Source organism: Chiloscyllium punctatum, chromosome 24, assembly GCF_047496795.1.
Source record: "Chiloscyllium punctatum isolate Juve2018m chromosome 24, sChiPun1.3, whole genome shotgun sequence".
Lineage (NCBI taxonomy): Eukaryota > Metazoa > Chordata > Chondrichthyes > Orectolobiformes > Hemiscylliidae > Chiloscyllium > Chiloscyllium punctatum.
The window spans coordinates 64,052,191-64,078,783 of record NC_092762.1 but is presented as its reverse complement, the minus strand read 5'-3'; the positions used below and the strand labels follow the sequence as shown (position 1 = coordinate 64,078,783).

Sequence of the window (26,593 nt, the reverse complement as noted above, 5' to 3'; positions counted from 1 at the left end):
GAGGGAAGGGGGTCCGGGTGGGTTGCTCTTCGGAGGGTTGGCGTGGAAACGTTGGGCTGAAGGGCCTGTTTCCACACTGTAGGTAATCTAATCTAAAACTAAATTCTCTGAGCCCAGAGATAGAGACACTTGTTGCAGGCACAGCCCAGAGAATTTAACCAGCACTATCTCCAGAAGGAGAGTCAATTCACCCAGCAGGATCTTTGAATCAGATGCAACAGGACAAAAAAAAGTCACTGGCCATCAATTCAACCTGAGGTTAGTGGAGTCATCCAGCTACACAATCTATACATCCTTTTTACATTTCAATGGACTAATTCAACCAAGCTATCCTACCCTACTCCATTCTATTCATGCTGTGATGAACTGCAAGTGTAGACATGTGGAAGTCAAATCATAAATCATTCTATGTATAATAACTTAGTTCTTCCAACATGTTAGCTTTATTAGTGTGTTGAGTTTATGACCCCACTGCTTATAGCGGAGTCTGTTCGAAATTAGCAAGTACATTCTTTCTAATAAAACTGTTGGAGGGGAACAGATAGAATGAAATGAATAAAGAAAGGGAGCTATTTTGTCCCCAAAGTTTGAACATCACTTTCATTTGTTATTTTTCCCTACACCACGTGCTGTTTCAAGAACCTCAAATCACATCACAACAGTAACACACTTCTAGTTTGCCAACACAGTGACAAAATGGTCCCTTGACAGCAAGTTCATACTTTGGTAGCATCTGTGTGTCAGGACAAGGAATTGGCATCTCAGGAAACTTTAGCATGAGTGAGAAGCCAGAGAAAGGAAGAGCCAGTTACACAGTATTGGTTGCTGCCCGACTGGAGAATACTTATTTACCTTACCTTCTATGGGCCAAAACAAGCACTATAAAAAAGATGCAATTTATGTACAACTTGAATACTGAAGCATCTGCTTCTCAGATGCACTTCCTTCCAAATCTCCTGCAAAACTATTGTGCCAAATCTGTTCATGAGGAAGTGATTGTTTAGGGGGAAAATGGAGGCTCAAGGGTACATTCAGAACTGCAAGTAGAAGGAGGACATTGCTGGGTAAGTTTGTCAAGCAACCAATGACTGACCAATGGAAGGCATGTGATCCTGAAATGGCCAAGTGGGGAGACAAATTGCATTTAACACAAGTGAGAGGTGATGCATTTGGGGAGGTCAAACAAGTCAAAGGAATACACAATTGAGAGAACACCAAGATTCTCGGGAGTGAGTGATCTCCAGTAAATATCTAGGTAGGAAAACAGGTCAACAAAAGATGGCTAAGGCAGCATATATGGAATCCCTTCCTTTATTAGTGGAGGTATACCCTACTAGAACAGGGAGGTTATGCTGGAATTGCATGAATTGTTCATTAAGCCATAACTTCAGTACTGTGCATGGTTTATGGTCACCTTATGCCAGAAAAAGATTTAATTGGACCAGAAAGATTGAGGGGATTGGTGTCATATCTAGGAAAAGTACACATTCACAGGAACAGATAGAATAAGCTGGAATTGTCCTTGGAATGGAGGAAGTCAAAACACATATGCAAAGGACCTGGAAAAAATGGATTGGAAATGTTTATCTATCTTTAGTATTGAGGTCAGTGCCTAGTGGACAAAGAATTGACAAGAGTGATTGGTGGAAAGGTTAGGAGGAGATAGGAAAACTTCCTAACTAGAAGGTCTACATCTAGTTTCCAGCTAGCAATGTAGAAGCAGAAACTTTCAACTCATTTTTAGAGCAAAGAGTGCCTGGAAATGCACATTCAAGTTTCAACCTGCAGAGAAACCAATTAAATGCTGGAAAATGGAATTTGGCTACCTGGCACATCTTTCAGCTGAAAACATTCCTGATTTTATCATCATTCGTAAAATATCTGGCTATTAAACACAGACCAGTTGTAGTCATAAAGGACTACCAGAAGCATTTACTATTTATTCAATATTACTGACTACTGCACATTGTTGTGATTTTGGTAAGTCAATGCAAGCTCTCAGAATGGGAGTGTGCCACTGAGGACCAATAGGAGCTGTAATTGGCTAACATGCTTCCTAATTGTGGAAACTGAAGAATGCAACATAGCTGTCCATTTAGCTTTCTACGTACAACACTTGCAAATATCCAAACAAATGGTTATAAAATCCTAACTGCATACTTGAAACAGTTCCAATCACTTATAACAAGTAGCCAATTTTTGTTTCATATAAGAAGTCACTTCACAAAACAATGCTTACCATCTGAAATTTCACCTTGACCTAAACTGCTGGGCACAGGGAAGCCAAGCATCTGTTGCAGTCTGTAGGGTGCCATAGTAAACACAAATCGAGCTAATCTGCTCAGGCGTTTCTTCCCTGTAACCCAGCGCCTTTCCATCAGTGCATTAGTGTCAGTAGCTTTTATTTCCTCCACTGGCGCCGAGAAAGTGGCCCAAGTTGACAACCTCCGAATCACGATGAACTAGAGAAACAGAAACGTTTAGACGAAAAAGAAAACAAATAGTTTAGATATCATCAGAACATTTGTAAAATGCCACCTCAAAAATCAGGTGTAGTAATCTGCAGCTCAGCCATTAAATGTGCAGAAATGCTTTCCTTTAAATTTATACTTTATAGGTCCATACATTGTATCATCCGATTATAGTTATAGGTGACCAATTTAGTGACAAAACCATTTTATTTCTTCATCCTGTTGTGCCAGTTAGTGAGATCATTGATGTTATGGACTCGGCCAGACCACTCAAAACATTCTTAAGCAGGCAGCCCAGACCGTACCTTTGCTATTTGTTTTGGTAAGCATACAGTGAACATTACCTGGAGTAAATTAGCCAAGTTGACTACCAGATTTTAAAACAGAGAAATTTATTCAGTCTCGGAATGAAACACAAAGAACTGAATACAGAATACCCACAAAACTCCTTTCTATCCAAACTTTATTATGCTGCTCCGAAAATACACAATTCCCAAATAAACAAACCCCATAAATGCAGAAAAAGTGTGAAAGAGGCTCACCGGTCAAAGGTAGAAGGGCAGAAGGATTAAATTAAAGCCCTCATCATTTAATGGGTTATGGTTTGAATTTGTGATATTGAACTCAGTCTTTTAAAGTAACCATCTTATAAGGGCAGCATTCGATTGGTGGGCTGTTGGTAAATGACGAGCTTACTTCTGTTAAGTCAGTTAATAGTCGAAAAAGTAGGTTACCATATAGTCCCCACCTGCAACCGGATCGAGATGTCCTACCATGGTAGGACATCACAATCCGGTTGCAGGTGGGAACTACATGGTAACATGATTCTGCATGCGGCTGCACTACAGCTCATCATAAACAGCATGAATGACTACAAGGCATTCAAGCAAGACTAGGCCAAAAGTGATGGGACCTTTTGAGTGCGACTTTAAGTCTTAGAGGTACAGCATAGAAACAGACCATTCAGTCCAACTCGCTCATGCCGACCAGATATCCCAACCTAATCTAGTCCCATCTGCTAGCACTTGGCCCACATCCCTCTAAACCCTTCCTATTCATGTACCCATCCAGATGCCTTTTAAAAAAGTAATTCTACCAGCCTCCACCACTTCCTCTGCCAGCTCATGCCATACACTTACCACTGTGTGAAAAAGATCCCCCTTGGGTCTCTTTTATATCTTTCCTCTCACCGTAAACCCATGCCCTCCACTTCTGGACTCTCCCACCTCAGGGAACAGTCTACTTATCCTATCCATGATCATGATTTTATAAACCTCTAAGGTCACCTCTCAGCCTCTGACACTCCAGGGAAAACAGCCCCAGCCTGTTCAGCCACTCCCTATAGCTCAAATTCTCCAACCCTGGCAACATCCTTGTAAATCTTTTCTGAACCCTTCCAAGTTTAACAACATCCTTCCGATAGGAAGACAACCAGAATTACATGCAGTATTCTAAAACTGGTCTAACCAATGTCCTGTACAGCCACAACACGACCTCCCAACTCCTATACTCAATGCTCGGACCAATAAAGGAAAGCATACCAAATGCCTTCTTCACTATCCTATCGACCTGTGCCTCTACTTTCAAGGAGCTACAGTCCTGCATTGCAAGGTCTCTTTGTTCTGCAACACTCCTCAGGATCTTACTATTAAGTGCATAAGACCTGCTCTGATTTCTCCAATCATTCATATTGGCTTCATTAGGAAGTACAACCTGAGCCAAGTTAAGGGCACTAGATCTGGTTCATCTATGGAGAGGGACAGAAGACGACTGAGAAAGTGACAGTGTCAAGGGATCTTGAAGCTCTGCAGCGACAAGATGGAATCCAAAATGGTATGTTGCCTCCCTGATGCCAAGTGCATGATGTACAGGAAGGATAGAAAGGGAGGCAAGAGAAGTGGGGGGGGGCATTTTTGATAAGGAATAGCATTCCAGCTGTGCTAAGGGAGGACATTCCCGGAAATACATCCAGGGAAGTTATTTGGGTGGAACTGAGAAATAAGAAAGGGATGATCACCTTATTGGGATTGTATTATAGATCCCCCAACAGTCAGAGGGAAATCGAGAAACAAACTTGTAAGGAGATCTCAGCTATATGGAAGAAAAATAGGGCGGTTATGGTAGGGGATTTTAACTTTACAAACATAGACTGGGACTGCGATAGTGTTAAGGGTTTAGATGGAGAAGAATTTGTTAAGAGCATACAAGGCACTATTCCGATTCAGTATGTGGATATACCTACTAGAGAAGGTGCAAAACTTGACTTACCCTTGGGAAATAAGGCAGGGCAGGTGACTGAGGTGTCAGTGGGGGAGCACTTTGGGGCCAGCAACCATAATTCTATTAGATTAAAAATAGTGATGGCAAAGGACAGATCAGATCTAAAAGTTGAAGTTCTAAATTGGAGAAAGGCCAATTTTGACGGTATTAGGCATGAACTTTCAAAAGCTGATTGGAGCCAAATGTTTGCAGGTAAAGGGATGGCTGGAAAATGGGAAGCCTTCAGAAATGAGATTACTTTACATTACAGTGTGGAAACAGGCCCTTTGGCCTAACAAGTCCACACTGACCCAAAGCACAACCCACCCATACCCCTACATTCACCTAACACTACGGGCAATTTAGCATGGCCAATTCACCTGACCTGCACATCTTTGGACTGTGGGAGGAAACTGGAGGAAACCCACACAGACACGGGGAGAATGTGCAAACAGTCACCTGAGGCGGGAATTGAACTCAGGTCTCTGGCGCTCTAAGGCAGCCCACAAGGAGATGAGATAACAAGAATCCAGACAAAGTAAATTCCTGTTAGGGTGAAAGGAAAGGCTGGTAGGTATAGGGAATACTGGATGACTAAAGAAATTGAGGGTTCGGTTAAGAAAAAGAAGGAAGCGTTTGAAAGGTATGGACAGGATAGATCAAGTGAATCCTTAGAAGAGTATAAAGACAGTAGGAGTATACTTAAGAGGGAAATCAGGAGGGCAAAAAGGGGACATGAGATAGATTTGGCAAAAGAATTAAGGAGAAACCAAAGGGATTTTACAATTACATTAAGGGCAAAAGGGTAACTAGGGGGAGAATAGGGCCGCTTAAAGATCTGCAATGGGTCCTTTGTGTGGAGCCGCAGAAAGTGGGAGAGATACTAAATGAGTATTTTGCATCAGTATTCACTGTCGAAAAGGATATGGAAGATATAGACTGTAGGGAAATAAATGGTGATATCTTGCAAAATGCCCATATTACAGAGGAGGAAGTTCTGGATGTCTTGAAATGCATAAAGGTGGATAAATCCCCAGGACCTGATCAGGTATACCCTAGAACTCTGTGGGAAGCGAGAGAAGTGATTGCTGGGGCCCTTGCTGAGGCATTTGTATCATCAATAGTCACAGGTGAGGCACCGGAAGACTGGAGGTTGGTTAACATGGTGCCACTGTTTAAGAAGGGCGGTAAGGACAAGCCAGGAAACTATAGACTAGTGAGCCTGATGTCGTTGGTGAGCAAGTTGGAGGGAATCTTGAGGAACAGGATTTACATGTATTTGGAAAGGCAAGGACTGATTCGGGATAGTCAACATGGCTTTGTGCATGGGAAATCATGTCTCAAACTTGGTTGAGTTTTTGAGGAAGTAACAAAGAGGATTGACGAGGGCAAAGCGGTAAATGTGATCTATATGGATTTCAGTAAGGCGTTTGACAAGGTTCCCCATGGGAGACTGATTTGCAAGGTTAGATCTCATGGAGTACAGGGAGAACTAGCCATTTGGATATAGAACTGGCTCAAAGGTGAAGACAAAATGGAGGGTTGTTTTTCAGACTAGAGGCCTGTGACCAGTGGAGTGCCACAAGGATAGGTGCTGGGCCCTCTACTTTTGGTCATTTACATAAATTATTTGGAATTGAACACAAGAGGAACAGTTAGTAAGTTTGCAGTTGACACCAAAATTGGAGATGTCGTGGATAGCGAAGAGGGTTACCTCAGATTACAACAGGGTCTTGATCAGGTGGACCAATGGGCTGAGAAGTGGCAGATAGAGTTTAATTCAGATAAATGCAAGATGCTGCATTTTGGGAAATCAAATCTTAGCAGGATTTACAAACTTAATGGTAAGGTCCTAGGGAGTGTTGCTGAACAAAGAGACCTTGGTGTGCAAGTTCATAGTTCCTTGAAAATCGAGTTGCAGGTAGATAGGATAGTGAAGGAGGAGTTGGGTCAGAGTATTGACTACAGGAGTTGGGAGGTCATGTTGCAACTGTACAGGACATTGGTTAGGCCACTGTTGGAATATTGCGTGCAATTCTGGTCTCCTTCCTATCGGAGAGATGTTGTGAAACTTGAAAGGGTTCAGAAAAGATTTACAAGGATGTTGCCAGGGTTAGAGGATCTGAGCTACAGGGAGAGGCTGAACAGGCTGGGGCTGTTTTCCCTGGAGCGTCAGAGGCTGAGGGGTGACCTTATAGAGGTTTACAAAATTATGAGGGGCATGGATAGGATAAATAGACAGTCTTTTCCCTGGGGTTGGGGAGTCCACAACTAGAGGGCATAAGTTTAGGGTGAGGGGAAAAAAGATATAAAAGAGACCGGAGGGACAACTTTTTCCACAGAGAGTGTATGTGTATGGAATGAGCTGCCAGAGGAAGTGGAGGCGGCTGGTACAATTGCAACATTTAAGAGGCATTTGGATGGGTACATGAATAGGAAGGGTTGGGAGGAATATGGGCCAGGTGATGGCAGGTGGGACTAGATTGATTAGATTCCCTACAGTGAGGAAACAGGCCCTTTGGCCCAACCAGTCCACACTGACCCTCCAAAAGAGTAACCCACCCAGGCCCATTTCCCTCTGACTAATGCATCTAACACTATGGGCAATTTAGCATGGCCAATTCACCTGACCTGCACATCTTTGGACTGTGGGAGGAAACCGGAGCACTCGGAGGAAACCCACGCAGACACGGGGAGAATGTGCAAACTCCACATAATCAGTCGCCCGAGGCTAGAATCGAACCTGGGACTGTGAGGAAGCAGTGCTAGCCATTGAGCCACCGTGCTGTCCCGATTGGGTTGGGATATCTGGTCGGCGTGGACGGGTTGGACTGAAGAGTCTGTTTCCATGCCGTACATCTCTATGACTCCAAGTGAACACAGGGCACATCATGAGGGCCAGTCAGTATTCAGCACAGGCAGAAAGTGCAACAAGATCCTACAACCAGGCTTCGAAGGAGTAGGAAACCAACTGGCAAGAAGGGTCTCTAGAAGGTACACACTTCTTGATCATCCCCGGTGTAATGTGCCACTGAGCATAGAAACAGAATGCTCGAAGAGATAACTTAAATGACTAGTGAAACAGTGCTTTTAAAAATTCTAAGGCCAGTTCTGTAGGAGTTAAGACTTATATTGACGTGGCATAGATAAAATTAAAATATTGCAGCTGTTGGAAATCTGAAGAAGAGAAAATGTTGGAGAAATTCAACAAGTCTGATGGATTCTGGAGAGAAAGAAACTCACTTTTGAATTTACTATCAGTTGGGAGCTCATGTTGAAGTTGTACAGCACTTTGGTTAGGCCACTTTTAGAATACTGTGTGCAAATCTGGTCTCCTTCCTACTGGAATGGTGTTGTGACACTTGAAAGAGCTCAAAAGATTTACAAGGATGTTGCCAGGGTTGGAGGATTTGAGCTATAGAGAGACTGAACAGGCTGGGGCTGTTTTCCCTGGAGCGCCAGAGGCTGAGGAGTGACTTTATAGAGGTTTACAAAATCATGAGGGACATGGGTAGGATAAATAGCCAAGGTCTTTCCTCTGGGGATTGTGGGGTGCTACAGGGCACAAGCTTAGGGTGAGAGGGAAAAGATATAAGAGAGACTAAAGGGGCAACATTTTTCACAGAGGGTGCTGTGTGTATGGAATGAGCTGCCAGAGGAAGTGGAGGAGACTGGTACAATTATAGCATTTAAAAGACATCTGGATGAGTACATGAATAGGAAGGGTTTAGAGGGATATGGGCCAAGTGCTGGCAAATAGCACTGGGTTAGGCTGAGATATCTGGTCGGCAAGGTAGAGTTGGACCAAAGGGTCTATTTCTGTGCTATACATCGGACTCAAAACATCAACTCTGTTTCTTTCTCCACAGATGCTGCCACATCTGAGTTAGACTAAACATACTACAGGTCAAGAAACACTGACTTTCAATATCCCAATAAGCTATTTTACAGTCTCTTCACCGCAGATCAAGAACCAAACCTAAAACCTTTGGGTGCTTTGACCAAATTCAGAATGAGTAGCGACCTAATGCACCAAATCACTTCAGAAATCTATTAAATTAACTAACCTTAAAACACATCATTCAAGCAACTTCAAGGGTTTTTTCCACTCTAATCCACATTTTTTTTCTCTTGCTGCCAATGTAGATCTAGGTTATTCACCATACCTATTCCAAAACTGCAGAGTAAGCAAATTGTAGCACTATTCACTATATCATTTAAATATGTATATTGTAACAATGGTAATTTAGTAAATGGACAGAAGTGGTCTAACATACTATCCAGGAGAAAGAGAGGACTGCAGATGCTGGAGATCAGAGCTGAAAATGTGTTGATGGAAAAGCGCAGCAGGTCAGGCAGCATTCAAGGAACAGGAGAATCGATGTTTCGGGCATAAGCCCTTCTTCAGGAATGGCTTATGCCCAAAACGTCGATTCTCCTGCTCCTTAGATGCTGCCTGACCTGCTGCGCTTTTCCAGCAACACATTTTCAGCAAACACACTATCCAATTGACCTTAAAAGCAGTCCTACGTATAGTGCCACGGTTACATTACTTTTAGATTAGATTACTTAGTGTGGAAACAGGCCCTTCGGCCCAACAAGTCCACACCGACCCGCCGAAGTGCAACCCATCCATTCCCCTACATTTGCAATAATACAAATAAATGAAATCTCAATTAGTTATTGCACAGCCAGCATCTGTGGTAACCTGGTAAATGAGATGAAGACATATAGTTTCTAATTGTTTGCTTATAGACTATAGTTAAGATACACATGCACAAGTGGTATTCTGATATGTTACTGGATGAGTAATTCTGAAGACCGGGTTAAACATTCTGGGAGAATAGATTCAAACCCCACCATGGCAGATGGCAGAATTAGAATTTTGGAATTAAAGGCTGGCCTAATGTTGTCTAAGTAACCCCCGTCAATTGTTGCAAAAAACTCATCTACTTTATTAAAATTACCTTGAGGGAAAGGAATCTGTGATCATTACCTGGTCTGGCCTACATGACTCAATTTACAGCAACATTGTTAACTCTTAGTTAGTGATGGGCAATAAATGCTGATCTAACCAGCAATGCCATCATCCTGTGAATGAATTAAGAAAGAACTTGGAGAGGAATAAAACTATTTTCTTGCAAATGACACTGACATTAGGATTTCCAATTAGAGGCTGAGAAATGAAAGAGCATTACATTAAAGCATGGAAAGGATGGCCAATTGATTTGCTAATTTTATTCAAAACATAGAAAATTGTTCGCATTGCAATTTAGCTACATTTGTAAATGTAGCAATAAACACACACGCACCACATCGATTTACCTCAGATAGCTTTGAGAAAACAAGACAAAGTGAAGGAGGACGACAATATTAAAAGGTGGAGACACATAGACAAAATACTGCAGTTATTGGAGATTGAAATGAACTAAGGTGCTAAAGAAACTCTCTGCAATTACTGCCAGAACTATTGACAGAAACAGATCATGTTGAGTCCAAAAAAATCCCATCGGATTCAATGTTAACTCTTCTTCGCTCTCCACAGAAGCTACTAGATCCGCGGAGTTTTGCCAGCACTGCTTTTAGTTACAGCAAATAATAACACAGCAGCCGTGCCCTTACTCCTGGACAGAGAAGCCTAGGTTCAAGTCAAGTTTTGTGTCACAAGTAGAAAAGGTGTTTAAGAACGTGTTTAGCATGCTTGTCTTCATTGCCGAGACCTCAGAATGTAGGAGTTGGAATGTCATGCCGAAGTTGTACAGGACATTGGTGAGGCCTCTTCTGGAGTACTGTGTCCAGTTCCGATTGGCCTGTTATAGGAAGGATATTATTAAGCTGGAAACAATTCATAAGAAATTGACCAGAACATTGCCAGGAATGGAGGGCTTGAATTATAAGGAGGGGCTAAATCGGCTAGGATTTTTTCCACTGGAGCATAGGAAATGGAAGAGTGACCTTATAGAGGTTTATAAAATCATGGAGGGTATAGACAAGGTGAATGGCAGGTGTCTTCTCACTAGGGTGGTGGATTGCAAGACTGGGCTGAGTGCATAATTTTAAGGTGAGGAAAAAGAAAATTTTTTAAAATAGGAGATGCAACATTTTTATACAGAGTGGTTCATGTGGGGAATGCCCTTCCAGAGGAAGTGGCAAATGCAGTTACAATATTTTTAAAAACATTTGGATACGTACATTAATAAGAAATGGGCCAACAGCAGGCAGCTGGGACTAGCTTAGTATTATGGTTGGACCGAACAATCTGTTTCCGTGCTATGTATCTCTATGACCTTGATGAAAACATCGATGGGTAGGTAAGTACGTTTGCACATGATACAAAGATGGGTGGAGTTGTGGATAGTGTAGAAAGTTGTGAAAGGATGTAGATCAGTTGCAGACATGGGCAGAAATGGCAGAGTTTAATCCAGGTAAGTATGAGGTGCACTTTGGGAGATGAAATCAGAGAGTCCCTCCAGTGTGGGAGCAGGCCATTTCGATAATTGAGCCTACACTGCCCCTCTGAAGAGCATCCACCCTGACCAACATACCCACATTTAGCATGGCCAATCCACCTAACCTGCACATCTTTGGACTGTGGGAGGAAATGTGAACATCTGAAAGAAACCCACAGAGACACGGGGGTACATGCAAACTCCACACGGAGTCGTTCAAGGATGGAATCAAACCTGGGTCCCTGGCACTATGAGGCAGCAGTGCTAACCACTGAGCCACCATACCATGCATTAAGGTAAAGTATACAGTTAATGGCAGGACCCTGAACAGCATGGATGTACAGAGGGATCTTGGGGTTCAGTTCATAACTCCCTGAAAGTGGCCACACAAGTAGATAGGGTGGTCAAGGCAGCATACAGCATGCTTATCATTATCGGTCAGGGAACAGAGCACGAGAGATAGGACGTCATGTTGCAGCATTATAAGTCTTTGGTTAGGCCACACTATTCCGGTCACCACACTTCAGCAAGGATGTGGAGGCTTTGAAGATGATGCAGTAGAGAGGTTATACCAAGATACTGCCTGGATTAGAGGGTATGCGCTATAAAGAGGCTAGAAAAACTCAGGTTGTTTCTCTGGAGCGGAGGCTGAGGGGAGACCTGATAGATGTCTAAGATTATGAGATGCATAGATAGAGTTGACAGTTAGAATCTCCTCCTCCCCCAGAGGAGAAATGTCTAATACTGGGGGCATGCATTTAAGGCAAGAAAGGGAAGTTCAAGAAGAGATGAGAGAACAAGTTTTCTTAAAAAAAAAAGTGTGGTAAGAGTCTAAAACACATTGGTGGGGTAGTGGAGGTGGCAGATACATAAAGGCATTTAAGGGACTTTTAGATAAAAAATTATTATGCAAGGAATGGAGGGATATAGACCAAGGGCAGGCAGAAAGGATTAGCTTAAATTTAGCATCATGTTCAGCACACCAGAGAGCTGAAGGGCCCATTCCTGAGGTGGACTGTAGAACAGTACAGCAATGTTCTACATCACACTGCAGAGTCACAGCACAGAAACAGACCTTTTGGTCCAACTTGTCCACGTCAACTAGACGTCTTAATGTGACCTAGTCCCATTTGCCAGCATTTGGCCTATATCCCTCTAAACCTGTCCTCTTCTTATACTTCAAAAAACTCTGACAAATCAGTTGTGCATAATTTTCCCTTCCGGCATCCATGTGGTATCCCCTTAACTAAACCACATTTGACAATGTGACTATCAATTCTAACCCAAACATCTCTAAAACAGGTAGACTAGAAAAAAAGACTAGATGGAAACAAAACATATCTAGGTTTAAATAATTCAAAATGTTGACTAGTAAAGAAACTGGTCAGCTGCATCAAATAAAGATTACTCCAAATTCAGTGTTAATAGGTTTGGTTCAGTTAAATCAAAAAGCTTTAAGTCTGCATTTTCCATACAAAAAGAACACCCTTGACAGGAATGGGAAGGAGGGTATTCAGTTCTATTTGCCTCACAGCATGTGTTCCCTCCCAATCTCAAAATCTCTCACTCAGTAACCAGGAGCGATTGTCCTAGCCCACCATGAGGAGAGTGGTACTAATCAAAATGTTACAAAACATCTGATCAATGCAAAGAGAGTACCTCCCACGTGTCAGTGTATGATTACCAACTACGGGAAAGTATTACAGATTAAACCGAATTACCGTAATGGCATTGTTATTCGTCAAAGACCACTGGATAGTCAATTCAAGACAATACATTTTAACTTTGCTAAATGATAGCCCTAAAACCTGAGACTTTTTAATGCTTTCAGCTGCTCCAAAATACCATCGTGACTATAGAGTATCAGTAATACGAAAGGTAATTACAAAACTCTCATTTAGAATGAACAAAAAAAAAGTGAAGTAAATTGTGAGACTCCTTGCAGTATATAAAACAAAAAAGGTATAGCACGCCACATCATCCCCCAGTTCCATCGTGTTACAAACAAGAACAATTTAATTCCAGCAATAACCAGACCGTGAGTTCATTGCCGAGGATGAAGGTTCCACAGTGGGATAGGTAACTCCTGAACTTGTACTTAGCAGTATTAGACCAGGACAGGACAGTAGCTGGTGCAGAGCAGGTATCCACATACCAGGTATTTTAGCGGTCCAAATCCAGACATCCTACTCAAGAAGGCGAGCAAGGGACCTTTTGCAGTCGTTGAGCATTTTTCCTAAATACAAATAACCCAAATTAACAACAACGCAAACAGATAGTATTCGATAATCCCATTAAACCACGCATATTTCCAAACCTGAACATCTTTATGTTCCTCACTACCACCAATAATATCTTCCTGTAAGACCATAGTGAACAAACAGAACCGTAACAGCCGAGTCTTTGAAGTAAAATACTAAGGCGGAGAGACTAGCCACAGCGGGTTTAAGCCAACAAGGAAACACGTGAACCGCCAAACCCACTGAAACACTCTTAAAGGGCTAGCACGAAACAGATCGTTGTATATGGTGTGATAAGATAGTTGTAACAGCTTCTCTCAGTTCTAGCTCAGTTGATAGCTCTCACTCTTATACTGGTTGATGGCATACACTGGTTAGGTCAGTGATTATTGTCCCAACTGTAGTTATTCAGAAGCAACCAGATTGTTGTAGGCCTGGAGACTTCACATGTAGGCTACACTGGGTAATGATGCAGATTCCATTCTTTAAACAACATTAGTGAACCCAATTGACACTGGTTACATGATTGTCATTAAGAAAGCTGTGTTTTTAATCAAGGTATTTACTTAATTCAAATTTCACCATCTGCTGTAGTGGGATTTGAACCCTCACACCCAAAACATTAGCCTGCGGTTCTGTATTACTAATCTACTGACATTACCACTACACCAACATCATTGGGTCAGGAGATGATTTGTTTGTATCCAGAAACTGCAACACAGACATTTAGATTGATGCTCCAGTGCCCACTGAGGGAGTACTGTGCTGTCTGACAGGGACAGAATTTTGTTCTGGGGTCTACAGTGTGGCCTCCCAGTTAAAGACCCATATTGTGACTTTTCAGAAGGTCCCACTGAAGCAATCAGCCATTGACAAGGCCACCATCAAGTCTTTCTCAGTCAATAAGATCACAAGGGCCAGAATTCTAGCAAGCAAGTGTTGCCAGCCAATCATTGCACATACCACTTAGCAAAATACCCACTGGCAACTGGGTAAATCCCAGTGGTGGTGGGATGAAGTACTATCAATGGTTCTTAAATGCCTGTGAGGCAGGAACACCCCATCCCACCTAAAACATTATTCTAGCAGAGGTGGCAAGGTGGCAGAATTAAGGTACACCACCATCCCTCCATTCCTGTCTCCGAACCCATCATCGGTGAACATATGAAACATGAGCAGAAGGTGACCATTTGTCCTTGTTTGATAAGTTCACACATGATATCTTTGTGTTTCTAATTCCACATTCTCAACAATCCCTTTATTCCCTTGCCCAGCAAGAATTTATGTACCTCTGCCTTAAAAATATTTAATAACTACCCAGCCCCCAGCTTCCTGAAGCAGAGAGTTCCAAATTTGCACAATCTTGTGAGAGAGAAAAAAACTCTTCTCAGCTCTGTCTGAAGAGTTCAGCAGATTGTGTAGCCACACTTTTATTGATCTGTGGTTCCCCCCACATTATCAGGGTCTCCGCTAGAAGGAATGCAGGAGAAAACCTTAACAATGCTTCCTCTGAGGTGTCCATACCCTTGTCTTCAGAGGTCATAGATGAGGCATTTGTTGCTGCTGGACATTTCTCCACAGACATTGAGGGATGCCAAGCAGAAACTGCAAGATAAAACGAAAGAGAAGATGCTGTGGCCAATGGTTAGAAATGGTGTGCAATGTTTAAGAGTGGCAGCAACGTTAATGGGAGAGTTACTTTGGAATGAAAATTGCTACCTACTAGTTTCACTGGATATTGGATGGGTGTATGAATAGGAAGGGTTCAGAGGGTAAAATGGGCAAATGGGACTAGATTAGATTGGGATGTTTGGTCGGCATGGATGATTTGGACCAAAGGGTCTGTTTCCAAGCTGTATGACGCTATGTGACTCTGTATGATATGGATGTTTCTGCGCCCCTGCAGGAGCAGTTCCAATCTTCTCCTGTGAGGGGCAGAATTCTCTCTGCATCAGGGTTGAAGACAGGGATGTTTGGAAACCTCTACATCTATAATGGTTCTTTTCACCCTGTTGCGGGCTGCCTTCTCCTGTAATGAACAAAAGCTGGGGATCAATGTGATTGCAGTGGCTAGGATGGCTCTTCGTGTTGCTGCCTCTGGGGCAAAGGTGATGAGTCTAAGCAGGTGGCACAGAGGGCATGTGGGGTTACTGGTATGATTCTTTTACGGGGGGAAACTGAGCTGAGGAAGGTCTTGTGTGCAATAGTAAGAATTGCAGAGCATGAACTTTGGTAGGAGGTGGGTACAGAGAGAGTGAGTATCAGGGACAGAGAGAAGCACTTACTGTAGCAGAGTGGTGTGGTCAACCACCAGCCCAAAATGGGACATTCTAAATTGGCTGACAGCCGGAGAGATCAGGCCCGACTGAAAACAGGCCAAATTAAATGAAAGTGAAAAAGGCTTACACCCAAACTGTCAACTTTTCCACCTCCTGATGCTGCCAGGCTTGCTGTTGTGAGTGGCCAGACCACTCAAAACATTCTTAAGCAGGCAGCCCCAGACCATAACTTTGCAATTTGTTTCGGTAAGTGTACAGTGAAAGTTACCCGGAATAAGATAGCTAGGTTGACTACCAGATTTTAAAACAGACAAATATTTATTCACAAAATTACACAATGAAACACAAAGAACAGACTAAAGAACCCCTAGAGAATTCAGCCGATCCAACTATACTTAATTGTGCTGTTCCAGATATCCACAAGAGTCCCAATAAGCAAACTCCCTTTAAAAACCAGTATACATGGAAGGCATGCTTACAGGTTGAAGTTGAAGGGCAGAAAAAGAGAGAGTTTCTATAGAGCTCCCTGTTGAATTTCCAACCAGTTCAAATACTGAACTAAAACTGCTCAGCTCAGCTAGCTAGAGAGCTGACCACTCCCTTCTCTTTATACAGGACATTTCTAAAACATGACCACTTTGGCCTAAATTATCATCTGTTTACATATAAACAAAAGGCCTCTCAAAATCCTTTTCATCTCAATTGTCAAACTGAATGGCTGCAACAACAGGCTCCATCTAAACAGTCTGGCATTTTTGTCCTTACATTTTTCCACAAATGTCAATGGGTTGTGATCAGTGTATATGATTATCTCAGATGCATTGCTGCTAATATAAACACTGATATGTTGTCATGCCAACACCAAGCTTAAAGTCTCTTTTTCCACTGTTGAGTATTTCTGTTGATGAACGTTCAACTTCCTGGAAAAATATCCAATGGGTCTTTCTATTCCTTTATCATCCTCCTGCAGGAGCACCGCACTGACACCTACATCATTGGCATCGATAGCTACCTTGAAAGGCATCGTGTTATCCATTGTATTTAATACTGGGGCAGTGGCTAGCACAGTTTTTAGGTTAGATTAGATTAGATTACTTACAGTGCGGAAACAGGCCCTTCGGCCCAACAAGTCCACACTGCCCCGCCGAAGCGCAACCCACCCATACCCCTACATCTACCCCTTACCTAACACTACGGGCAATTTAGCATGGCCAATTCACCTGACCTGCACATCTTTGGACTGTGGGAGGAAACCGGAGCACCCGGAGGAAACCCACACAGACACGGGGAGAACGTGCAAACTCCACACAGTCAGTCGCCTGAGGCGGGAATTGAACCCGGGTCTCTGGCGCTGTGAGGCAGCAGTGCTAACCACTGTGCCACCGTGCCGCCCACAGTTGTGAAATGCCTTTTGACATCTTCTGTCCACTGAAACTTCTTGCCCTTTTTTAACAATTTGGTGAGTGGAGCAGCCACACTGCTAACGTTCAGCACAAGCTTTCGATAAAATTCACTCAACCACAGGAACTGTAGTACTGTTTTTCTCGTCAACGGTGTGGGAAATTCCCCAATTAGTTTCGTTTTCGCATCTCGTGGGGCTATTTGTCCATGTCCAATAACATGGCCTAGGAAGGTGACTTGGGCTTTGCCAAATTCACTTTTAGCTAGGTTTACCATCAAGCCTGCCTTCTGAAGTGGGTCAAACAAGTCTGATAAATGCTGTAAATGTTCCTTCTATGAGTGACTAAAATCACCAGGTCATCAAGGTACACCACACAGTTGGGTAATCCAGCAAGTACCTTATTAGTCAGTCTCTGAAATGTGGCTGGAGCATTTTTCATACCAAATGGCATGACTTTGAACTGATATAGTCCATTTGGCGTTGTGAAAGCTGGAATTGCCTTTGATCTCTCTGACAGAGGTACTTGCCAGTAGCCTCTGAGCAAGTCCAACTTAGAAATGTAAGCTGCTTGTCCCACTTTTTCAATACAGTCCTCCAACCGTATGCATCAGTCTTTGTAACGGCGTTGACTTTGCAATAGTCCACACATAACCGTTGGGTACCATCTGGCTTTGGCACAATGACTATGGGTGAGCTCCTGTCACTGTAACTCACTTCAATTATGCCATCTTGGAGCATACACTTCATCTGCTTTTGAACCTGTGCCAACTTTAGAGGGTTATGCCAATAAGGATGTTGCTAAATTGGAACAGCATCTCCTATATCTATATCATGCACAATTAGGTTAGTACTTCCCAGTTTATTTCTGCATACCTCACCATGTGATAGTAATAACTCCTTCAGGTCAGTTTGATTTTCTTGTGGAAGGTAACTCAATAATTTATCCCAATTTTTGACAACATCCTCATTGCCGATTTTGATTTGAGGAATGTCCAATTCAGAATCCTCTGAACTTGATTCTTCCCTCTGTGCTGTAATCATAAACACATTCTCTTCTTGCTTTCCTTTTGAGCATATTCACATGACACACTCTGAGAGATTTCTTCCAGTCTGGAGTCCTTATCAAGTAGTTCACCTCACTCAATTTCTTCTCGATTTGATAAGGTCCCCTAAACATTGCTCTTAAAGGCTCACCTGTTACTGGAAATAACACTAATACCTTATCCCCAATTACAAAATTGCGAATTTGTGATTTCTTATCTGCTTCCTGTTTCATTGTATGATGCAATACTTTTACATGCTCTCAAGCCAACTCCCCAGCTCTATTTAATCATTCACTAAAATTTGACACATAGTCCAAATGGGTGGTCTCTGAATTCTGACTTATTAATGTCTCCTTAATCAATTTTAACAGTCCTCTTACTGCATGCCCAAAAATTTGTTCAAATGGACTGAATTTGGTCGATTCATTCAGTGCATCTCTGATCTCAAAAAGTAGAAATGGAACTCCCTTGTCCCAATCATCTGGATACTCCTGACCATAAACCCTCAACATGGTCTTCAGTGTTTGACCTCTCTGGTGCTCCCTACGATTCCGGATGGTATGCAGTAGATTTTAATTGCTTTATTTTCAAGTTATCCATAACCTCCTTGAATAGTTTGGATGTGAAGTTTGATCCTTGATCTGACTGGATCTCTATTGGTAGTCCGTACCAGTAAAAAATTTCAATCATTCTTCTACAAACCTATTAGATGTGATGTTGCATAATTGGATTGCCTCTGGAAATCTTGACGACACATCCATTATTTATAATAAATACTTATTTCCACTTTTTGTTTGAAATAGCGAATTGATGCAATCAATCAAGACTCTTGTGAAAGGTTCCCCAAATGCTGGAATAGGTATTAAAGGTGCAGATTTTATTACTGCCTGTGGTTTTCTGATTAGCTGACATGTATGACACATCTGACAAAATTCAACTACATCTTTGCGTAATCCAGGCCAGTAAAAATGTCTTTGTATTTTAGCCTGTGTTTTCCTCACCCCTAAATGACCTAAGTGGTAGGTCATGCACTACTTGCAGCACCTCCTTTCTATACTCTACTGACAAAACAATTTGATGAATCTCTGTCCATTTCTCATCTGCTTGAATGTGTGACGGTCTCCAGCTCCTCATTAAAACACCATTTGTTAAGTAATAACTTTCTTTCTCAGTAAATGCCTTTTGATATAACTGTCTTAACTTATCTTTCTGCTGTAATTCAATCAGCTTAGCAGAGCTAAAATTACTTGCATGTTTACCTGTTTGCTCCTTCTCTGCTTCACTTGGCTGATCGAAGAATGTTTTGGATAACACTATGTCAGCTTCCTTATCTGTGCCTTTTGATCTCTCCTGCTTCAACTGGTGCCTCTGTGATCTTGTGATCACATAATCAGGGAAAATTCCTGGATAAACATTCTCCACATCTTCAGTTGCCTGCGTCTCCACTGGTTTTTCAACTAGAGTAGGCAGCACACCTACTGGTGAGTCTGCCACATCATTTTCAAGGACAAATTGTACTCCTGGAGCTGAGAATTTGTCCAGTATGCCTAGCACAAATGCTCTATTCTTCTCTAGACTCTCTAGCCTCACTTCACATAACTGAGCACTTTTTGTCTCACCTTGAATTTCTGTTACCAGTACCTTCTCTGGCAAAAGACCCTCAGGATTGCATATGTCCTCATCCTTCAGCATTACATTCTGGGAGGACCCTGTGTCCCTTAATATTGTAACCTCCTTACCTACTAGTCCTGGCCTATGTGAATAAACTTTACCCTTGCATGCATATTTTTTAAGTAGATTTGGCACTTGCACCTCAATCAAACTCTGATCATCTTGTACACTTTGAGGCAGTTGTCGAACTTCCCTTGTGCTTTTTGTTGCTAGTTCAACAAAACTTCCAGACTTGTCTGGTTTTCCTACATCTGGCTTTCTCCTAGTCCACTAACATTGTGATTTTATGTGGGCCACTTTATTACAATGAAAACACTGGAGCTTTTTAACTGCTTTGTTCCCCTCAAGGGTTTCTTTTTTACCCTGTGCTAAGTTATCCTTATGATCTTCACTGAGATCTACCTTTTCCTTTCCAAATGAGAATTTCTCTTTGCCCCAATTTCTATCCCTCATGGACTGAAATTGATTCTGGAAGCCAAACCAGGTTTTATGGACCAATTCATAATCATCAGCCACTTCAGCTGCTAACCTTGCTGTTTTAACTCTCTGCTCTTCCACATGAGCTTGCATTACTTCAGGCAGTGAATTTTTGAATTCCTCGCAAAGGTTATCTTCAGCCTTTATCTCCAGCTGTTTAAGCTGATTTTCCTTTTTTAAGTATCAGTTTTAGAAGTTCAAAAGCTCTCTCTTTTTCTTTCTCTACTCTCCCTTTTTCCCTCTGTTCTGCTTTTAATCGTAACTCAAACTGTCTCATTTCTGCTGCCCTTTCGTTAGTTCTCGCCTCTAACCCAAGCTGCTTCATTTGTAATTGAATTCTTGCCATCTCTATAGGTTCTGATGGTTTCTCCAGCAAGTTTAAATGCTGAGTTACTGTTGTAATTATCTCTCCTTTCTGCACAGAAGCAGATAGTTCCAATTCCAGTTTCTCTGCTAATTTTTGCAACTTGGTCTCATTCACTTTTTGCAAAACTTCAAAAGTCACTGCATCCACATCTAGAAAACCTTTGGTGACTGAAAGAGCCATTACTATCCCAAGCTTTGTCTACTCAACCAAACTAACACCCGAAATAAAGACACTAGCACCTACCACTCGCTGGTTAAAATCCCGCAAAGAGTGGGATCCCAATCTGTTGTGGACTAGGCCAGACCACTCAAAACATTCTTAAGCAGGCAGCCCCAGACCATAGCTTTGCAATTTCTTTCAGTAAGTGTACAGTGAAAATTACCCAGAGTAAGATAGCTAGATTGACTACCAAGTTTTAAAACAGACAAAAATTTATTCACAAAATTACACAATGAAACACAAAGAATAGAATAAAGAACCCTACAGAACTCAATCTATCCAACTAGATTTAATTATGCTTTTCTGAATATCCACAACAGTCCAATAAGCAAACTCCCTTTAAAAACCAGTATAAATGGAAGTCATGCTTACAGGTTGAAGGGCAGAAAGAGAGAGAGACAGAGAGTTTCCACACAGCTCCCTGCTGAATTTCCAACTAATTGAAGACTGAACTAAAACTGCTCAGCTCAGCTAGAGAACTGACCACTCCCCTCTCTTTATACAGGACATTTCTAAAACATGACCACTTTGGCCTGAAGTTTCATCTGTCTACATATAAACAAAAGGCCCCTCAAAATCCTTTTCAGCACTGTACCAAACCAGACTGATTGGAGCCCTGCCCGGTTTATTGCCCCTCTGAAAATAAATTAAAGACAGTGTCTCCTTGAGCCAAGGAACAGCTTTTAGGGACAAAAAAGGGACTAGCTTTGTGAGGCTGTGTTTTCCCAGCCTCCTGCTAAACTAAATGAAACAGCAGCCAACAGCTACTGGCTACAGATGTTAGTGGAAACCGAGATCAAAGAGATCGCAAAGGTCAGAGGGAGCCATTTACAACCAGTCGAGTGGTTGTGTATTGGAGAAGTTTCAATCAGACCTAGTGGCACCCTAACGTCCAGCCAGGACCTCTAGATGTGTATGTTACACCTTCCAGGCATGGCGGCAGTGAAGAGTATTCACATGACCCCACTGGATGCTTTGAATCCATCTTGTGACCCCATTGGCCAAAGGCCTCTGAACATTCAGGAAGGTCAGGCTGAGGCAGGGGTTATAAGCACACATGTGGATGCCACCTCTTTGACCTGGCCCAGCAGCGGAGAGGGAGCGGAGATAGAGAGAGAGATTAAAAAATCCGCTCTGACCTGCAAGATCCCCTTTGTGAAAGTGAGGCAGTCCTACATAGGAGAGGAAGGAGATTCCAACAGCTCAGCTCAAACACATGGATTACTGCAGGTAATCTCAGACAGATAGTGCTAGATAGAGAGTAAATTTTGTGGGAATTTGGGAAATGCTCAAATGGTATTTTTAATCAGGAATATTTTGCTAATAAAATCGAGTTAAACCACAAATTGAATTCTGTGTCCCTCTATCCACCTCACTGACTAATACATAAACTGGTCAAAGTGTCCAAAGCATTGGACAATAGTGGAGAAAATCATTGACCTTCTTACTGCAAAACAGGCTGTTCCTCTGCACCATGGAAATGGCACTGACCCAAATGACAGCATGATACCAATAAAGCAGTATCTGATGACACAGCTTCCTCTGCCAGTCCTTGGGAAGTATAGTAGAAAATTTCAGAAACAGACCTTCAGTATTGACCAACTTTGTTGATCTCATGATATATCATGGGAAGCAATGAACTGCTTTGAAATGCAATCAGCTCCAAGGGTTTACCTGTCGTATTTCAGCTGACAGCTCTCACAATACTACAAAATAGCCACAAGATGGCCTACTTGCGCTTTCTTTGGATAAAGTGAGGTTTTGCCAAAAATGTATATTCAAGAACCACACTTTGTTTTGCATTACTGATTTAATAACATTCCACAAGCAAAGTTTTATCATGAGTTATACAGAAAGTATGTTTGTGTTATCATGGTGAAACATTAAATCCAAACACAGCAGCACATAAAAATAAAGAAAACAGGGGCTAATCAGGGTTGGACCATAATGCTTTATTCAGCCCTCTTTTTATCCTAGGAGTCAGAAATTAACAGGCGTTTAGAATAATTTACAAATTGCAAGCTGATAACTAATAGTGCAGACAGTCAGTTCTCTGGTACATTGCTGAAGGAGCACAGAACAGAGATAATTATTATTAATTTCCATAATGTTTTCTTTCGATATGGATAACTTAATCTCTTCCTTTACAAGGTCGGGTCAAACAGTGACACATAATTATTGTCACAATGTTAGTTATAAATTTCTCTTAGTAATAATTATTTTCGCCAAGCTAAGTTTAAAGCCTAAAAATGGCTTCCAGGGCCACAAAATTATATCTAGGTAAAAACAATGACTGCAGATGCTGGAAACCAGATTCTGCAAAGTTTTACCTGCGCATCCACCAATATCATTTATTGTATCCGTTGCTCCCGATGTGGTCTCCTCTACATTGGGGAGACTAGATGCCTCCTAGCAGAATGCTTTAGGGAACATCTCCGGGACACCCGCATCAATCAACCACACCGCCCTGTCGCTGAATATTTCAACTCCCCCTCCCACTCTGCCGAGGACATGGAGGTCCTGGGCCTCCTTCACTGCTGCTCCCTCACCACCCGACGCCTGGAGGAAGAATGCCTCATCTTCCGCCTCGGAACACTTCAACCTCAGGGCATCAATGTGGGCTTCAACAGTTTCCTCATTTCCCCTTCCTCCACCTCACCCCAGTTCCAAACTTCCAGCTCAGCACTGTCCCCATGACTTGTCCTACCTGCCTATCTTCTTTTCCATCTATCCACTCCACCCTCCTCCCTGACCTATCACCTTCACCCCCTTCCCCCACTCACCTATTATTCTCTATGCTACTTTCCCCTCACCCCCACCCCCCTCTCATTTATCTCTCCACCCTTTAGGCACTCTGCCTTTATTCCTGATGAAGGGCTTTTGCCCGAAACATCGATTTTACTCTCCTCGGATGCTGCCTGAACTGCTGTCCTTTTCCAGCACCACTAATCCACAAAATAATTTCCACAGGAAGAAAGACACTTCTCTGGATCAGAAACTCCAGAGAATGGTGGTGCCGCCTTCCCCTTCAATTTGTCAAAGGGCAGATCAACATCAGAATGCCAGTTCTCACCCTGGTGCTTAATAAGCTGTTAAAGGTGAGATGGGCACAAGGGATGTCAGCCTGTCAGCAGACTCAGTGGTGAATTATTCCCAGGAACAGTGTGTCATAAGGTGTTGTGGAAATTGGAATGACACATACTCTAGGGGTGGGCTAGACAATTAGATCATAGAATCCCGACAGTGTGGAAAGAGGTCCTTTAGCACAACAATTCCACACTGACCCTCCAAAGAGTAACCCACCCAGACCCATTTCCTGGGACTGATACTCTACATTTCCCCCTTACTAACGCACCTAACCTACACACTCCGAAAACTATGGGCAATTTAGCTTGGTCAATTCACCTAGCCTGCACTTCTTTAGTGCTGTGGGAGGAAACCAGAGTACCTGGGGTGGGGGGGGGACCCACACAGACACGGAGAGAATGGGCAGATAGTTACCCAAGGCTGGAATCTAACTTGGGTCCCTCGTGCTGTGAGGTAGCAGTGCTAACCTCTAAGCTACTGTGTCGCCCATGGTGTAATAAGGTGTATTTGATAAGATAATGCAAGAAAAATCTGACACATCTCGGGTTAAGCCAAAAAAAAATTCAGTCCTCTGTGAAGGCATTGTTTTCGAACGAAGGATGACTCTTTCTGCATGACAGAAGCATAAACACATATCAAACCTGAATCAGGGTACCTCCTGGATTATTGGCAGGATCAACTACTCTGTTAAAACGTAAACTTCCCCTTTTTTCTGTATTTCACTCTGAGAAAGGAGAGCTGGAGGGAAATGTACAATTCCATCAACAACCATATTCAAAACCAAATTATGATTTTAAATCTTGAGTGTCTGAGAGTCAGTCGCTGTGTACCCAATAACTGATTAATGAAAAGCTTGTTCTGTATGTGTGCCATCTGGATTTACGTGGGAGCCTTAGGCTTGCATTGAACTAAGCGTGCCTGTACAATCCATAAGTCTCTCCAGCTCCACATGCTTCAGTGACTGGAATTAAAATATGAAGTGGGCTGAGAGGTTCCTTACAGACAAATTGCACTTGCTGTTCATGGTTCATAAAGAGAGTTGAAAGGTTCGCATGGTTCACACAATTGCACAGTATTAACTCCTGGATGCTGGATAAGCCTGTTGAATGAAAAAAACTCAGCACTCTCAAGCTACATCCTAATATGTCCATGAGAGATATGGTGAACTGCAGTGCTCTTGTAAGCAATACTTCAAAAATTTGATTTCTGTAGCTGCATACTGCTGATTTTCCTGTGTGACTGTCACCATATAGGGCAACCGACAGTTACTTCTATCAGTCCATAAATGAGCAACTGAGGGTCCTGTGATGCAGTGGTAGAGTCCCTCAGTCTGGGTTCAAGTCTCATCAGCCCAGAGGTGCATCTGAACAAGTTAATTATCAATTTTTGTTCTAACAAATTGACACCTGCTCCAACATTTTGGAACCAGGACGAGTACAGTTTCACTTCCTTACCAACATTCTCGAATTGTAAAATACTGTCCTTCAAATAAGAATTGTTGTTTTTAATAATGTTCAAATTGACTCTTCGGGGGGGTTTAAACTAATTTGGCAGGGGGATGGGATCCGGACTTGTAGTCCAGCAAGTAAGCTAGCTGTGTGTCAGGATGCCCAAGACTGTAGGGAGGCTGTGGAGAAGGTAGCACTGACAGGGACTACTTGCGGACACAGAGATGGGCTCAAGTGCATATACTTCAACGCAAAGAGTATCAGAAATAAGGTGGGTGAACTTAAGGCATGGATCGGTACCTGGGACTACGATGTTGTGGCCATCACGGAAACGTGGATAGATGAGGGACAGGAATGGTTGTTGAAGGTTCCTGGTTACAGATGTTTCAGTAAGATTAGGGAGGGTGGTAAGAAAGGAGGGGGGTGGCATTGCTAATTAGAAATGGTATAATGGCTGCAGAAAGGCAGTTTGAGGGGGATCTGCCTCTGGAGGTAGTATGGGCTGAAGTCAGAAATAGGAAAGGTGCAGTCACCTTGTTGGGTGTTTACTATAGGCCCCCCAATAGCAGCAGAGACGTGGAGAAACAGATTGGGAAACAGATTTTGGAAAGGTGCAGAAGCCACAGGGTCGTAGTCATGGGCGACTTCAACTTCCCAAATATTGATTGGAAGCTCTTTAGATCAAGTAGATTAGACGGGGCAGTGTTTGTGCAGTATCTCCAGGAAGCTTTTCTAACGCAGTATGTAGATTGTCCAACCAGAGGGGAGGCCATATTGGATTTGGTACTCGGTAATGAACCGGGACAAGTGGTGGGCTTGTTAGTGGGTGAACATTTTGGTGATGGTGACCACAATTCTGTGACTTTCACCTTGGTTATGGAGAGAGATAGGTGCGCACAACAAGGTAGATTTTACAATTGGGGGAAGGGAAATTACGATGCTGTAAGACAGGATTTGAGGAGCATACGTTGGGAGCATAGGCTGTCAGGGAAGGATGTGGTGGAAATGTGGAACTTTTTCAAAGAGCAGATACGACGTGTCCTTGATATGTATGTCCCTATCAGGCAGGAAAGAAATGGTCGTGTGAGGGAGCCTTGGTTGACGAGGGAGGTTGAATGTCTAGTAAAGAGGAAGAAGGAGGCTTATATAAGGTTGAGGAAACAGGGTTCAGACAGAGCAGT

General features: G+C 42.6%; 1 protein-coding gene across 1 annotated transcript in view; it reads right to left on the bottom strand.

Moving 5' to 3' along the window:
- The window catches only part of org (oogenesis-related gene), a 51,846-nt gene that overhangs the window by 9,204 nt on the left and 16,049 nt on the right, over positions 1 to 26,593 (bottom strand). Inside the window, exons 3-4 of the mRNA XM_072593587.1 lie at positions 13,335 to 13,415; positions 2,240 to 2,462 (exon numbers count right to left, since the gene is read on the bottom strand). Of these exons, the coding sequence (XP_072449688.1) occupies positions 2,240 to 2,462; positions 13,335 to 13,364 (253 nt within the window). The 5' untranslated portion in view covers positions 13,365 to 13,415. The remainder of the gene's footprint in view (positions 1 to 2,239; positions 2,463 to 13,334; positions 13,416 to 26,593) is intronic.